The sequence below is a fragment of the Rhipicephalus microplus genome, chromosome X (assembly GCF_043290135.1).
Source record: "Rhipicephalus microplus isolate Deutch F79 chromosome X, USDA_Rmic, whole genome shotgun sequence".
Lineage (NCBI taxonomy): Eukaryota > Metazoa > Arthropoda > Arachnida > Ixodida > Ixodidae > Rhipicephalus > Rhipicephalus microplus.
In genome coordinates this window covers 312,713,588-312,730,998 of record NC_134710.1, presented here as the reverse complement: position 1 = coordinate 312,730,998, position 17,411 = coordinate 312,713,588, and the positions used below count along the sequence as shown (strand labels likewise).

General features: G+C 45.7%; 1 protein-coding gene across 2 annotated transcripts in view; it reads left to right on the top strand.

Annotated features, from left to right (window-relative positions):
• LOC119184751 (uncharacterized) overlaps positions 1 to 17,411 on the top strand; it is a 77,772-nt gene that overhangs the window by 34,974 nt on the left and 25,387 nt on the right. For both annotated transcript variants that reach the window (XM_037434042.2, XM_037434041.2), the window contains exons 4-5: positions 594 to 711; positions 5,085 to 5,263. In XM_037434042.2, coding sequence (XP_037289939.2) covers positions 594 to 711; positions 5,085 to 5,263 — 297 coding nt within the window. The remainder of the gene's footprint in view (positions 1 to 593; positions 712 to 5,084; positions 5,264 to 17,411) is intronic.

The following is a 17,411-nucleotide window of genomic DNA, read 5'->3' as shown; positions in this document are numbered from 1 at the left end:
GGAAGCTCTAACGGCTGTGATAACTCAATAGACCGGAAAAACCCGATGAAACCTATAACGCGGGCTCCGTCAGCTCTTTTATATGGCTGCGATCGGGCTGCTAAAGACTGAATAGGTGCGGCCACACATGGGCAACCACACTCATATCTCAGCAATTCATAGTTTTTTTCAGTAGTGTGTGCTCCGCCTACCTGATCAACGTATACTGCTGAGGTCTCTTCACCGTTTTCTGTCCTTTTCTGTATTTTTTTCTGCTTTCTGTGATGCTCTTCAAGGCTAACGTATAATCGAGAAAAGCTGTACATGAGGTACGACTATTCAACAAACACGCACTTCAATCCACCTATATTCCAGCACTTGCGTTCTTGTTCTGGTTGAGTTCCCATCATTCCACACTTTTTTCACTCAGACATGCGTCAACTATACCACTACCCCTCCCCCCCCCCCCTTCCCACCTCTGCTGCTGTACTTCTTCCTTTCTTCGTCAAAGCCCCCTTACAGTTTACAGAGCATGCGTTTACACAAGGCTTCTGATGACGTGCATGAGCGTCGATAATTCTTGTCTGCGTCGTGGCTCCTTCTTTTACGCGCAGGTTTGGACCTGTCGGAGATCAAGTCTCCGCGCATCCAGAGGCGCATCAACGCTCGCCAGGAAGCAGCCGCCGCGCAAGGCGAAGGATGGGGAGATCCACCTAGTCGCCAAATGGAAGGGTGAGCTCAAGGCGTACCATACAATACCGATTGAAAAAGAAGTTGTTGTCTCAAAAAAATAGTTGAATACTTCGTGACCTCTTCAAAAAAAAAAAAAAAGGAATTTCACCCCTCCCCCCCAGGCGCAGCCCTGTAATATATTTTTTTCTTCATCAGTGAGTTTAGAATCTTAACGGGACCATTCCTATAGGGATACTGGAACCACTCGAGGAACTTCAGAAAGCGTCTCCCGGCTTTTTTTTTTCTTTTTCACGAGTAAGATGGGCGATGTTGTCATCGCTGCCATTCCCAACTTCCCTACAAGTCGCAAAGCACAAACGTTACAACCACCCGAGGTACACGCATAGCAAATAACTTGAGGAAAACTACCGGATACGACCTGCTTTTACAAATTTGTACTCACTCTATTGTTCCATTGGCGCATCATTGTAAACGCAGTGAAACCCCACTTTCGTCACCGCACCACTCTTCTTATCGTGACATCTTTGGCCACGCTGCCGTAAAAGGGTGCACAGGTGTGTGCGTTCAACCTTGACTGACCTTGTGCACGTACCCAATGTGGCACAGTGTGTTTTCGCCTTGTTCAACGACCTACTGCACATTAAAGGAAACGCCGTGCACAATGTTTACGGTCAATGGAGCACTAAATGGCTCTTCGTTGGTGTCTTAATGCTTTCGCCTCAGGCTCTATGCGAATGGTACGAGTGCGTTTTCGTGTTGCTTTTATTTTTCTGCCCTAATTTTGCCCATAGAAATTGGGTAAGCATCAGTGCCTAACGTAATATTTCGGAAAGTAGGTCATTAAATTCGATAGCAGCCCCAAGTAGTATTCAAACGTGAACTGAGTGCAGTCATTAATAGGATAGAGTAGAACGCCCAGCTGCGTGACACACACACACACACAATATATATATATATATATATATATATATATATATATATATATATATATATATATATATATATATATATATATATATATATATATATATGAAGGTATGGGATATGGCACAACGGGAGCGTTGTCAACAAGGATAAATATATTTATTTCCCAACAGTTTCGGGAGGGGTCCTCCCTTCATCAGGGGATGAGTTATAACCATAAGACTTTTTTTCTTGGGGATAAAAAGGCGCGCGACAAATTATTAAGAATGCATTGTTGAAAACAGATAGTGAGCCACTACTCGGAAATGCGTTGTGTGACCTGTGTGCAGAAAATAAAAGGTACTCATCTCCTGTTGAAGGGAGGACCCCTCCCGAAACTGTTGGGAAATAAATATATTTATCCTTGTTGACAACGCTCCCGTTGTGCCATATCCCATACCCTCACGAAGACTAACTGGCCCATTGAATTATTACTCCCACTATATATATATATATATATATATATATATATATATATATATATATATATATATATATATATATATATATATATATATATATATATATATATACAGCTCTTTCTGTCTATATATATATATATATATATATATATATATATATATATAAATATATATATATATATATATCGAAAGAGAGAAGGAGCGCCTATATGCTTACCGCAAACTTCGATGACATCCGAGTTTTGGGGGAACGGTGGGTGTGTCTCACTTTCAGCTCGCTAACATTTGCAACATTCACCGTCTTTATGCATGCAGAACAATTCATCACGTATCCGTGTAGCCCAGCGGGGTTGCTGAGGTTGGTAAATGCGTTTGTGAGCGGAGGACTTTTAAGGAGTCCTGGAAAGTGCATCAGTTTTATAATAATGTTCGACCACTATTTTGGCGCTTTACTAAACAATGAAGTCATAAAGGGGCCAAGGACCACGTTTTAAGGAGGTGGAAGACATTGTTGGCTCTATGAAGGTACCAAAGTCTTGCAGCAAAATCTATAACTATTGGGTCGTTCCATGCGCCCTTATTTAAAGCGCATCAACTGATCACAAAACGCTAAATGGAGGATGAGATTGCGTTATCCCTGTGTCTACAAGGTGAATATGGAAAATATAAAACACAAATATAGAACCCATGTTGTATGAAGATATGGTTTGATATTACCAAATAAAACAGTTGTTGCTATGTGAAGCCTATATCCAAAGCCAATTCTTCATAGCGGCAGATCTCCGTCAACACATGGAGGCTTTATTTCCCAAGCTTTGACTAGAAGTAGGGTACGCATGCAGTTTTCTGCACAAGATAGAATGATACAATTCGCTCGAATGCTGCAGGGGTCATATTACAATGTTGGCTATGTTGTTTTGAAGTGACTAAAGCAAGAGAGGGAAATAAAAAAGTAAAAAAAAAACAAGTTTGCACAGGTGCTTCCTTGATTATGAGAACTGCGTAAAGCGCGACCTGAAGAGCATTTTCAGCACAAGGCTTCAGCCTCCTAAAAGACCTCTTAGTGGGCATTGGACGCATTAAGCAATTGAGATGAGCTGGTATACGTACCTATACACGAAGTAATGTGTTATCCCCCGTAGTGCGGTTACAGCTGGCTCAAAAATGTGTGCGTGGGAACGTTTTATTGCTAAGAGAACTCCTGTAAGCGAACTGTAAATTTTAACGTCATTTAAAAAATTCTTTGCTTGCTGTATGATTTTCTTTACTTGTTCATTTTTTGTTTTTGGGTAACCACTTCTCTTTTTCGCTGTCGAACTTAGAGGACCGGAGTAGCCGAAGTGACATATACATCAATGCCTTCATTGCAAGCCTGTTAGAACAAAATATTTCACGAAGAAAACACTTCACATTGAGCAGCCCCTAGAGCAAAACGGAAGACCGCAATAACAAAGCAAAATCAAATTGCAACAAAAATATGGTACTGTTCTGAATATGGTACTGTTATTGAGCAACAAAGCAAAAAACTGGACGAGTTGGCATGTACTCATCGTTACCTGAGAGCGGCCATTGGCGATGGGGACAAAGAGAGAACAGGACACACGCGTTTGTGTTGTGTTCTTCTCTCTTTGTCCCCGTAGTCTGCGCGTGCTCTGCGGTGACGGTGTATTGGGAGCAAGAGTGCACTGTACATGGCAAGATTTCAGCGGTGGCGGCGCTACGAACAAACAATTGTTCGCCATTATCAAGACACGTTAAAAGCGCGGGGTGTGTCTTTGACTACTTTGATGTGAGAATCCGGATGTATCTGTCATCTTAATCTCTAAGTAAGGGGTGGGGGATATTTTAATTGACGAGTCTAATGCAGTTTCTGAAGGTTTTAATAAAAAAGTGGGAAAAACTGGCTGCAGAATGTTTCCGTAGTTCAGTGAGTTCTTTCACTATAGTTTTTTTTGTTTCACTGCTGGATTGTATGGCTGGCATATTTTCCATTGCCATGCTTCTTGCCAGTGTTGCCCCGCATTTAATGACTCCGGCATCTTACTGGCCAGTGACGTGATTGTTTATACGCGCAATATGATGGTGTTATTTATAGGTAAAAAATCAGTTTGCACCACATTACATTTGTAGTATGTATTTTGTAGTTAGCAATGCGCAGTATATCTGGTGCGCCTTGGAACAGCGCCAGAACACTATATATATCCTGTTCATTCCAAAATCGCTATTAGGACAAAAACCTGAGACACTTCATTGAACCTGAAAAGTGACCATCAGTGGCATTGGTGGGGTTTGCGTCAACAAGAGCTGATGAGAAAAAAAAAATCATTATGCAGTTACGTCATAGCTCACCAAAAGTTGTTACGTCACCATGACATCATATAACATGCCGTCTCGAGCCGACGTCACCACACCACCTTGTCGCTCGGTCAAACATGGGCTGATTTCTGATGGAGGGCTGAAAAATCACGTGGCGAGCAGAAAGCTGCGGTGCCTGGGATCCGCTAGGCAGTGCATGTTAAGGGCAGAATTCTTTTGGAGGAAGGGGGATCAAGCAGAAGAAGTAGAGCCTGGAATCAGAATATTGTTGATGTAATATCAGTTATTTCTTTTTTTTGTTTTTCACTTTCTTGCTCTTGAGTTTTGTAATATTTCTTATTTTTATTGGTGAGCAACAGTGCAGTGACCATCCATAGGCTACTGTATGTTTTCTTGACCAATCCCCTAGAGTGGCTATGTGCCACGGTATCCAGGCTACAAACGAACAAATCTGTGGCACACAATTACGCAGGCGAATAAATTACTACAATGGGCTGTGGAGAAAAAGATAAAGTGTTCACCAGTCCCTCATTGTTGGTACGAGCCATATGTGAAAAAACATTATCATCATCATCTTCTTTGATTCGTCTTAGCCGAATGTACAAGGAACCATTTGACTTTTAGGTTAGGAATTTTGTACGTGTATTCTTTTCTTCCCACTTTACTGTGACCCCTTCTCTTCATCTTACACGATTCGCACGCTTCTTGCAGATTGAACTTGGATGGGACACAGCCGCAAGACCGTTACGTGGACCCCAACCGGACGCACTCTCTGCCCCGTCCACCGGCGCCAGGACAGCGCGCTTCGGACCCCGGTGACTTCGTGCAGTCGCGATCTTTTCGCGTGCTCCAGAAGATTACCGACACCGATTCTCCAGACTACCAACCACGTAAGTCTCGCCCCATCGCCACATGCAAGTTTTTTCACGCTATGGGAATCGAATAATAAAAATACATACCAACATGAGAGCAAACAGCTGAGGAAATGTCCGCTCGTATTATCCCGATGTATTGATCTTCCCACCCCGAAGCTAACGCACAAAACACATAATAAACTTTGATGTCGAAATGTTATAAAGTACAATACATTTTTGATAGAGATAGAGCTTTCAGGAGCGAATGAAAACTGCCGATCGTCCGTAATTTATTGCCTACAGTTGCCACTCATTGATTAAGTAATGACAATTTTGGGTGAGGAGAAGACAAGAGTGCTTCCAAAGATCTCAAAAAGTACATTAACAGGACAAAAATTACAATTGCATACGCAACACCACTAAAACTTGGCCGAACACCTGTTTGCACACTTCCGGGTGCAAACGGGAATAGTCGACAAAAGGCTGCTTTTGTCCGCTATAATTTAGAAAAAGTTTACTACACTTTCTTCGTGTCACACCCCATCATCTACGTGAAGATAATGCTCACGATTTTTGTTGTAGCTGATCGATGACGTTTCCTAGATCATACGCATGCCAAGGTGGAATGAAGATGTTAAGCATGGCTATAAGCCTTATCACACAGTGATAACGGTATCGTATACAATGATATCAGTATTTGATATCTTTGGTGAGTGTTAATGTTTAGCTTATCGAGCTACTTCTACTGCTTTGCTATAGCCAGCCGGTATCTCCACAAAACCAAATACCTGCGCAAAGAATTTACCGTGAGCGTTGCTTATTTCACGCGCTGTTTGGCGGTGGCCTGTTCTGCGTCATTAGACGCCCTGCCCCTGCCATAATTTTCAGCTTATCTGTCCAGAAAAATATAATCAGCAATGAGCCACCAATGCTCGTACCTTTTCCTCAATCAGTGATGCTCCTCTTGCGCTGTGTTGTTGATCCTTTCACCCATGCGAGTGAAATGCAAACACCAAAAGTCAAGATACGCCCCGCCGCGGTGGTCTAGTGGCTAAGGTACTCGGCTGCTGACCCGAAGGTCGCGGGATCAAATCCCGGCTGCAGCGGCTGCATTTCCGATGGAGGCGGAAATGTTGTAGGCCCGTGTGCTCAGATTTGGGCACACGTTAAAGAACCCCAGGTGGTCGAAATTTCCGGAGCCCTCCACTACGGCGTCTCTCATAATCATATGGTGGTTTTGGGACGTTAAACCCCACATATCAATCAATCAAAAGTCAAGATAAAGGCGCTGGGTCCATTCTGTTGGCCGGCCTTCTGACTGCGCAGTTCAAGGATTATTGCGTGGATTTGTCTTTTTTATCCCTCTCTTTTTGTTGCTCTAGCGCATCTCGTTAGTTGAATGGAGAAGCAGTGCTCGCTGCAGAGCCTATACATCTGTGAAAGTGTGGATTTCGAAATACCACCGCCTCAGCACATTTCTTTTCTTGCTCATTTAGTGCAACTCGAGCGTAAAGAGGAGCCGACCTGTGCCGGGAGTTGCCTTTTTCTTTCATGAACGGGTTATTGAAGATGTGCTTAACGTTAACTCGCAATACAGATTTTATATTTGATCCCCGCGTGACTAACATGAAATTCATTATTCTACGGGAGCTTTTAGATGCGGAGCATCTAATACTCGAGGCTTGTAGTGCGGCGCCGTCCGCAAGCTTCCTCCTCCTCCTTCCACCATCTGTGCATCCCTTCCTCCTCCACACACCGCGCGCGCTTCACTCCTCCACCATCTGTGCACCCTTCCTCCTCTACACACCGCGTGCGCTTCTCCTCTTCACGAACATTCGCTAGGTGTATAATGTAGCGCGCATGCGCCGTCACGCTTCGAGAACATCGGCAGCTGACGCGCGCGCATGCGCCGTCGCGCTTCGAGAACATCGGCAGCTGACGCGCGCGCATGCGCCGTTGCGCTTCTCCTTCTTCTCGAACATTCGACAGCTGACGCGCGCATGCACCGTCACCCACCATCTGTGCCGCGCGCGCTTCTCCCCTTCGAGAACATTCTACAATTCTCCTGATTCTCCAGTGGACGCGCATGCGCCGTCGCGCTTCGAGAACATTCAACAGCTGACAGTGCATGCGCCGTCGCGCTGTATATATACTCAAGGTTGGCGCTCGCTCGCTCAGTTGCCGCTCGTCGGTTGGTTTGTACGGCGCGTCGACGTCCAAGGTCGCGGTGAAATGAATGCCAACGAATCCACAAACACAATGATCGACGTCCCTTCGACCAGCGCCGCCCTTTCGCATACGTGTGCACGTGTTCACTCATTTAACACCCCCTCCTACAACCACGTTAACCAATTTAGCCATCGACCCAAGTAAGTCGCAATTTAACACCCCATTTCACAACCACGTTAACCAATTTAGCCATCGACCCAAGTAAGTCGCACTTTAACACCCCGTTAACCAATTATATGCTCCGCATCCTCCTCAGTGTTCCCCCGAGGGAAGCTGCGGGCAATCTTTTTGCAGCAAAGCGGTACTGACAACATTTTTAGGAAGTGAGGTTATCCTGCTATACACATATTCCTTATGTAGAGACGACTCTGAACAAAGTTAAAGCTCAGCAAATGCAGATAAAGCATTTTATTTTGATATTCAAGTCATTTTTCACATGGAGCCCCAACCGACATCGGCAATAACTTGACGTCAGGCTACGGAACCAATTATGGCGACTTCACACAGCAGTCTGGGTAATTGTGATGACGTCAGGTGCCAAAACTTCCTGGATGGCCGCTCGTGCATCACCAAAACAATCAAAATGGTTGCTTCTGCGTCACTAATGGAGCCATGGTGTGGAACGTCTGTGGAAATGTCATGACACTTTGGCAGAGCACGTGACAAGAAGCTGATGCCGTGTAGTGACGTCAGGGTACAGTAGAAACCGCAACTATCTTTTAAAAACTGTTTTACTTTTTTAGGATGCACTCATGGTTTGCAGAACATTTTCTAGGCTCTTGAAGGCTTGGCCTTTCATTGGACGCAGAAAAAAAAACAACTGAAAACTTTCGTGTCAGTACGCCTTTATATTATATTGAAGTTCTTTCTGAGAGGCTTGTGAACCGAGCTTACAAGTGAACTGGATGTAAATGGGTCAATGTTTTTGCGTACACACACAAGCCTTGTTGTTTCAGCGTCTACGGTTGACTCAGTGCTGTCATATATTATTAAGCGTTTCTTTTTGCATTGAAAAAAAAAATCAGCTTAAGCAGAAAAATGTTAGCTATAGTTTTCTGCTCTATTAATTTATGGATTAGACCCGGTAGGAGTCTCTTCTTATACCAGCCACATTGCAGAAACGGCGTTCTGTTGAATATAAAACTCCTAAAATAATATCAAGGATAAGTGACGGACACTGTTAAGTTTTAGAACAAAGACAAATTACTACCTTTAAAACCTGCGGTGGCGCCTGAAACGGTTTAATTTGTAAGCGGTATATTATAAATATCTGTTCATGTTATCATGGATGGCAATGTTTCAGGGTATTCGGGTTGAGAGCCACACTTAGGGAGGCACACCTGTATAGACACACTTTGCTTCGGTGTCCTAAGTACGTCAACTCCACCGCATCTTTGAAGTTGTGCCATGACGTTAAGGGCGAGGGTATACTTTGTCAGATGATGAGGCTACACAATTTTATAAGTGTATGAAAACAGCCATATTCGTGTCATATATAAAAATGTCATATTTGGAAACGCAAGTAAAACGTCAAATAACGATGGTCGTTCGCTAGTAACACTGCACATGCCCAGTAAACAAAAACAATTATAGACCATCTCCCCAAAGGGAACCCTGACGGGATGCGAAGCAGCAGCGGTACGCACGGCGTTAACCCGGTTAAAATAGGCATCGACGCGGGTGCTAGAACAAAGGTATGAAGCAAAACTTGGTGTAGCGTTTACTAGAGTAAACGTTTGTTTGAAACGCATGGACACGGAATGCGGAATGAGTTGACGACGCTTGCGTTTGGCTTCCTTGGATCGCGTCTCGTCGATGTTACCCACGCGCCGTCTGTATTCTCGAACGTGATCGGTCTTCTTGATTCGGACCTCGTCAGTGTCGCTGGTCATCCACAGCCGACGCTTCCATTCGGCTTGCCTGGCTCGCACCTTGTTGGTGTTGACGTCGCAATTCGCGGACGTGATTGGCTTCGCTAACCCTTGAAACGCCGGCGCCGGGAAAGGTACACCACACTTAGCGGGAAGCTTGCCGCAACGGCGTTCCGCCCGTCGGCGCGATCGCAAGGCTGCAGCGGCGCGCTGTCCATATTAGACAGTTATAGTTTACGGTTAACGTGATAGCAGAGGTTAAGGGAATGGCGTTACCGTGCAGCAAACGTTCGTTGTGGACAGCGTCTTATAGTTTAGCGGGATAGCGTTTACGTGGTTTACATGTCTTAGCTGGGACGGTGGCGCCACCTATCGGATGGTTAATAAGTTAAAGACAGTAAAAAGGAAAGGAACACGAGAATGTTTGCCTATGCCACCGCGCGAAGGATTGTTACAAGTTTATTTTACAAATAATAAAAGCAAATAAATATGAATCACGCACCAAACGCGAAAAAAATTATGTTGCCGATTTGTTTACATCGATCTTGTAGTTAGGCCTAGACGCGTTCGAAATGGGAAGCTATCTCAAAAATTACGTCAACTTATCCGTAATACTCGGTCATCGAAACTAATTGAAGGCAAGCGAAGCCACTTTAAACGGTCGTTTGCTGCGAACAAGGTGAATCTTTCAACAACTACGCCAAAATCACTTCGAAGCGGGCATCCGAGAGCACCGCCATGTTTACGTACACTACGTACACTTACGCTACCACAGTAACCTCAAATCTGAGAAATACCGCGTGTATGGTAAGCGGTACGGGTAACGTACGTATCTGCGCATGCGCACTTCAATTCCAGTATCACGGTACACCCGGTATCCCGGTAAGCCCGGTATACTTCAACTGTCTATTGTCGGCGCCGCGAGATTCTCGATGCGCGCACCCGCCAGCTCGCGGCTTCTTCTCGCCGACATATGAAAAGAGGTGGCGCGGGTGAGATGATGCCCACGTGAGGAGTGGGCTCTAGCGTTGCGAGCACTGGAGAGGGTGAGTCGAGAGAGAGCTGACACGCGGCGAGCGTGCAGCAGGCGAGAGAGAGAGACGTCACCGCGCACTGCAAGGAGGGCGTGAGCTACTTCGCACCGCTCCAGCACCTTCCGCGAGAGAAGTGGTGGGGACGGGGGGACAGCGTTACACAGGTTAGTCAAAAAAGCTGCTTCGCATCTCAAGGTATTGTTTGCAGCTTTGCTGATTGAATACTGAACTGGCAGTTTAAACTGTATGCTGCTTTTTCTTTTTGGATTCTCAGTGTATGTCATTTCTTCATGCGCGAAAGCTACAGCAGATAACCAATAATTCAACAAATTAGCAATAGTACACAGCTTTCATCACATTCAACAACTCCTAGTGTGGCCAAAGTGTAATGAAACTGGCTTACTTTCTCTCCTAAGGCTTATCTTCTCCGAGTACTTAATCCCACAGTTTTTAAACCTCCTGTAACTATGCATGTTGCAGCAGAAAGTGTCCAAATTTTAAGCTTGATTTCTCCCTTATCAACATTTTAAAATCTGGCTCAGTCTGTTGGGGCCAACGTACTACTCGAAAGTACCAATGAAAGGCTGTTCGAGTTTTCGCTCTCAACTTTTCGAAACACAATGTGCAGCATATAGAACGTGCGTGCTTGTACGAAGCCACGCAAGAAGTTTTAAAGCAGCAGGATAAATGAGCTCAGTAAAAGGGCATTTGTATATCACTTACGTATCCGTGGATCGTGAATTAATTTGCTTTTCATGCATTTCCTTTTTTTTCTTCTTGGCGGGGGGTTAGCAACTTCGGATAGTAGCTGTCACTATTCACCCTAGTAAATGTTGCTCATCAAATAACAATTCCGGTGAACTTTTCGGCGATTCTGTATCTGTACGTGAATTCTCATTTTAACTTCACAACAAATAAACACCCCAGAGTTACGTCCGTGACGGCCAGTCAATAATCACTTAACGTCTACAATGTCACAACACGCAGTCACTACATCACTTTTTTCCTAATGTTTCGGTCTCACTGAAGCGTTGTCAAATCGCTCTCGATGCGAAGAGACTCGTTTGTTACCGGGGTCGTTACGAAAGCTGGGAAGCGAAAAAAAAAACAGCACTCTTGATCGGGGAACTGGTCAACGCACAGCAGTAGATTCCTGAGGATTTCTTGACTTGTACGACAGTCAGCGAGAACCATCAGTGTGGTTGGCTGGGGCTCGTTAGCTGTGTGCTTCCATTTGACCTGCGATAAAAAATCGGTGCTCGTTCACAGTGGTATGGCAGACCTGTTAGACTGAGGGCTCAACGACGCACATTAAAACACCGCTTGAAGATCCATCACTCGCAAATCGGTTCTCAAATGGACCTTAGGCAACGAGAACAGCAATACAAAGAAAAGATGAGTGAAAGGTTTGCAATGGTGATAAAGAAATATTGAGTTGAACTAACACCTAACACCTGTCTCTCTCGCTCTCTGTTACATCTGTCTTTAAAGCTCCTGCATTTTTTTCTTTCGAGGTGGCCGCTGATTTGATTGATTTGTGGGGTTTAACGTCCCAAAACCACGCTATGATTATGAGAGACGCCGTAGTGGAGGGCTACGGAAATTTTGACCACCTGGGGTTCTTTAACGTGCACCCAAATCTGAGCACACGGGCCTACAACATTTCCGCCTCCATCGGAAATGCAGCCGCCGCAGCCGGGATTCGAACCCGCGCCCTGCGGGTCAGCAGCCGAGTACCTTAGCCACTAGACCATCGCGGCGGGGCGAGGTGGCCGCTGCTCTTCCGACTGCATCCTGGTCAATTTTTTTTTTCTTTATCATGTGAACAGGATACATGCAGCACGAAGCGCAAACAAATGTACTCTTTAATTGACGGCACCTCGTCTCTGAACTCAAAATTTCATTGTCTTCCTGTCTTGGCTTTTTTCCACGTCCGTCCTACCACTTGCTTTTTTTCCTGGACCAGACGTCCTTCTACCGTTGTAGGAGTGATGATGCTAGGAAGAGCCAAAGAACAGAACCCATGTTCTTCAGGCTCCGCCTCCTGTTTCAGTACTACTCATGCTTCTTTAGTTTTGTTACTGCAACATTTTTGTGTGTCTCTCTCAGATCGGCCACAGCTCTTAACCAATACACGTTGAAGGGACTCTCATCAAGTTGAACTCCATTCATTGTGCAACAAAAAAAGGCATCCTTCATTTTGTGCAAAACGCGTGAGGAGATATCGGCTACATGTATAATTTCAACTGCAGTGTATAGAAGCGATTGGAAGTACGTCAATTGTTTTATTTCGACGCTTTGAGTCGTTGTGACGCTGCTAGCGAGCTTTGTGGAAGTGCTAGCGAGCCAACCACGTGTTTAACCAATATCTAATATCGCACATGTATAAGAGAAATCAACATAGCGTGATGAGATATTATCATGACTACATTAAAAAATGTTAGTGTATGGCAAAGTGTGCGCAGTAATTAAAAGAATTTTCACACAGTCACGAAAAGGAACACGAAGGGTGATTATGTACAGCGAAGACATCAACAATGCGTCAAAAGAACTCGGTGAACTCACAGTTAAAAAGTGTAAAGCAACAAGAACATCAATATAAAGTAACATAAGTGAAAGGTTTCTCAATGGTAATAATGAAACATAGAATTGAACTAACTCGTAAGTAAAACTGTGATACATGGCACTCATGAAAATAGAGTATAGCAAAAACGGCAAATATGAAATAGGCAAGCAAGCGAAATATGAAATACAGACGTGCTCGTGCGCTTCCAAGCGTTCTTTAGTCGATTCGCATGGCTGCGTTCGTTCGTCAACCTATTGTGTAGGGCTTCCAAGTTCGAAGATGGATGCACCAGCAGTGTCTTTTGATGCGCGTCCATGAAGTAGTGTGAAGCCCGGTACAATGAACGAACGCAGCCGTGTATACGATAAGAACGCTTGGAATTCAAGTGCTCGAGTAGTGACACGAGAGCGCCAGTCCATTTCATATTTTGCCTGTTTCGCGCGGTTTTGCTTTTTGTCGGAATAACCATGAAGATTTGGGCAAAAATTATATCATTATGGGGTTATTGGAGAAGAGGCACAGCATAAAGTTAATGTTTTAACGATTCAAGCAAGAATAAAAAGGTTGGCCAATTTGTTTAAATATTTATTAAGTGCTCGCTCATGAGAAAAGTACACGTTGTATGTGACACACAACTATGCCACTGATACACAGCCGGTAGGACTTTTCTAGAGCACACGTTCTTAACTTAATGTTGCTCCTAGTTAGCTGTACACCCTGCCTATTAAGTGCCCATTTCGCAGTCAAGGCTCTCTTCAGTGTTTGAGACCATTGTGTCTCAGCGCGCTTTTCGATATATTTCATATTGATCAATCACGCTGTGCCATTTTCATGACAACCACATTCAACTTTACTGAGCAAAGTTCGAATGGACGAATGAATGAACTGCGCTGAGCACTACATTCCTTATAGACTGCTGTTCTCGATGCAGTCAGAATGGCTGAAAAAATGCGCAAGAGAATACGCCGTCCGATGTTGACAGAGAACACACTGTAAACAAAGACGATCGTCATACGGCCAGCTGCTTTTCACTTACAACGGTTGTGTTCTGCACTGATTTCGTTTGCTGCGACAACCACGTTACCATTGCAGCGTAAAATAAATTCTCTTAAGTATTCTGCTTTATTTTTTCGTCGGCGCACTGTTTTGAAGTGACCGGCGAAGTTTTTCTCTAGCTTTCGTCGGGATTTTTGTCTTATACTCCATCGCTAAGGCTGAGAACCTCTCGCGCCCGGGTATATTCTTTGACCGTTCATTATGGGAACGATATTCGGCATCTGCGCTGTTCAAATTTCGCCCGCACATTCGTCGCGCCACAAAAGCGCAGTGCGAGTGATAGAGTGCTTTCGTTCTAGAAAGGCTCCGTTTTCAGATTAAGTTCTCAATTTTTTTAGCAACACTGCGAAACATAGCAGTGGAAGCGTACTGTTATCTATTTTCAACTGTACATAATACGTGAGCAGTACCGTTCTCTACGTGCACTCGACGTGTCCAGACCGTCGCAAGTCTTCCAGAAATATAGACGGCCAGCAATTTTTTTAAAGATTACCCAGTCTTCTCCTTCTCACGTTATAATCAAACTGTCACTGTTGCTGCCCCGTGTCACTGGCTCTTTCCCGCTGGTTTTTCTTCATTTGATCAATACCGACAAACTGGAGTACCATGTCACATTTTCAACCTCCCTCCACTTTCACGTGCAACTTCCTGGCGTCCATTATTGTTGCTGTCGGCTGCCCCATTCGCGGGCATTTTCTTTTCGAGTTCCAACCTTGTGTACCTTTTGAGTTTTTCAGATGAGCAACAATTGCGCAAACGACGGTTGTCCGCGGGGCCACCAGTTGTGCAGCCAATGGGCGTGCACATAAGCCCGAAAGGCCCGTATACTACAGTGTGCTTCGCGCAATGCATGTATTTGCCGCGCCCATGTTTCGCCGGCAACCTTATTTCCGCAACACGCGGCGAGATCGCGCGCGTGCCTCGAGCCGCCACCGCTCCCGTTCAGCAGTAGCGGCTTGCCGGCGGCATCGGAGCGCCACACCTCCGCGGCACGCAATGCGTTTCTCCGCGCTGACGACCGGAAGGCGCATTCGCCGCGCTGTTCCGTTATTCGCCGCTAGCTCCGCATTACACCTAATCTGATCGAGGCGCGTGAGCGGTGGGCTGCGGCGACGTCGTGGACTGCAGTGGCAACTCGCGCGGAGTGCGCGGGGCGCTTTGATCTGATAATCTCCGCGGTCGACGGCTGCTTGCGCCGCTATAGATCGGCGGCCCCTGAATCGGCGTCCTCTTCTTCTCGGCTTCTCCTTTGTAGTTGAGAACGCGAATTCCTCCTGTTGCTGCAACCGCAGCACCGCGCCTTACCGAGTCGCTGCGGAACCGCGAGTAACGCGAGCTCTACCCGCCACAATGCACATTTCGTCCTCCATTGAGCGCGCGTAAGGCGTGCTCCATTGCCGGTTGCTCAACGTGGCGTCCACTTTTCGCTAATCTGTTCAGTGTGCATGCGTGATTTTCTACCACTCTACTGCCACTCCTTCCCGAACTGCACGAGTGGCAGCGGGAGGCAGCGAAGATATGCTACTGTTGGCTTTCAAGACGTTACGCCTGCTGGTGTACGGGCACCGAGTCGTTAAGGCTGCTGCTGTCCACGTGTATACGATAGCAACAAAGTATCAATCAATCAATCAATCAGTTAGACAATCAGTGAGATAAGTTATCGCTAGCTTAATTAGTCAATTGTATTTTTTATATTAAGAGTTTCTTTAGAAACTATCTGCTACCTCGTAGAGAAAATAGCGATGCAACCATATTGTTACGACTACACAAATGGCAAACTGCTCAATATATACAAACTTACTACGTCTTTTGCATATTTTTATGCTGCATTTATATGGTTCTCCATGTTGCCAAGAGCCTCACAGAACTGAGTGCATTTTCTGGGGAGGAGAGTTTCTTTCTGCAAGTACAACGCTTTGTGTCGAGCCTATAATTTTAGTTCTGCGATACTTTCTGCACCTGTACATTCTGTTACATGTGCAAAAGCATTACATGAAATGACGTGCCTGAAGTGCACTATTCTGTTTCCTGTCTTGGAGCGCATCTCTCAAGGCTCGGTTCTTGGGTTTCGCGTCATACGTTGTAACCGAGCAAACGATTCACCTGTGGGAAGACGAAAGGTGTGAGCACAGCTCGAGAAGCTCAGAGTGCGGACACAAATTAGGCACGTTCTGCGGCACGTGAGCCACGCGTCTCTGAGTTCATGTTTTCTTTATACGCAATGCGAGACGCATCCGGCGACGCAGCCGGGGCAAGAGACGCAACTGGCGTAAGTTCTCCGTTCTGTGCTGCTGCCAAACGAACTTCCCGAGCAGCGGCTAAGCGCCGCCGGCGCCCGAATCTTGCTGCGCTCCTATGTCTCATCAGGGAGTATCGTAGTCGTCGCTGATTTTGCGGAAAACGAAGTTGCTTAAGGGCGCTGTTTAAGGCCACCATTGGTGCAGGAACAGCGAACAAAAAGTGATTAACACGAACCAGCACGTGTTCACTTCATCCTGCAATTCGTCTTCTTAACTTCCGGAACACGTGTGCCGATTACTCCGGTGTGGCATGCAATAACTATGATGCGCGAGAAAACGAGTACAAAGAGAGAGAGACAGAGAAACAAAAAGAAATATAGGTAGAGTAAGAGAGAAATTCTAGAGGGGTAAATTTTTTCGTGAGGCGAGATTCATAGCCACGTTACTCACGAATTGAAGGCGGGTGTCTTAATTAGTCAACTGTCCGAACATGCCAGCAGAACATCACATAGCCTAGCAAAGTATAGCGAGGTGCTGAAAAGGAAAGTGGGAATGGGGGGGGTAAAAGGGGAAAAGAAAGAATAAATCATATTATAGAAACAAAGAGAAGAAGTGAAATAGAACGAAAGGCATAAAGAAACAAGACAGAAAGAGAAAATCAAAGAAAGAGAGAAATAGAAAGCGAAAGAACGATAGACAGAAAGAGAGAGAGAGAGAAAACCATTTATTGAATGAAGCTTGTGAGTGAAGGTGGGAGGGTCCCTTATTCCAGGAACCCTCTGGCTTGGACAGCCCGCCGAGCTCGAGCGACGAGTTGACGCTGCTCGACCAGGTCCGGCTGGGAGATCGCAGCCTCCCACGCTTCACTGAGAGAGAGAGAATAAACTTTATTGGGTTCCAGCATGCGGGATTCCCTCCGGCCGCGCAGGGCGTGGGGTTCACCCTATCTCACGTTACACTAGAAGTCCTAATGTCACGCGGGCCTAGACCTCAAGGCCTTCGTGCCCCGTCGCCGCTCGGGTTACTGAGGGTGTCCCCCTTTCGCCTTTGCAGCGCCAGTGCGACCTCGAGCTGCCGGACGGCCCTTCGCTGGTCTTCTGGGTCCGTAGACCCCACACGCTGTTCTACTTGCGGCGGTAACACCGGACCGTCCGCGCTGTCTGCGTCACATCCCCAGAGTATGTGAGC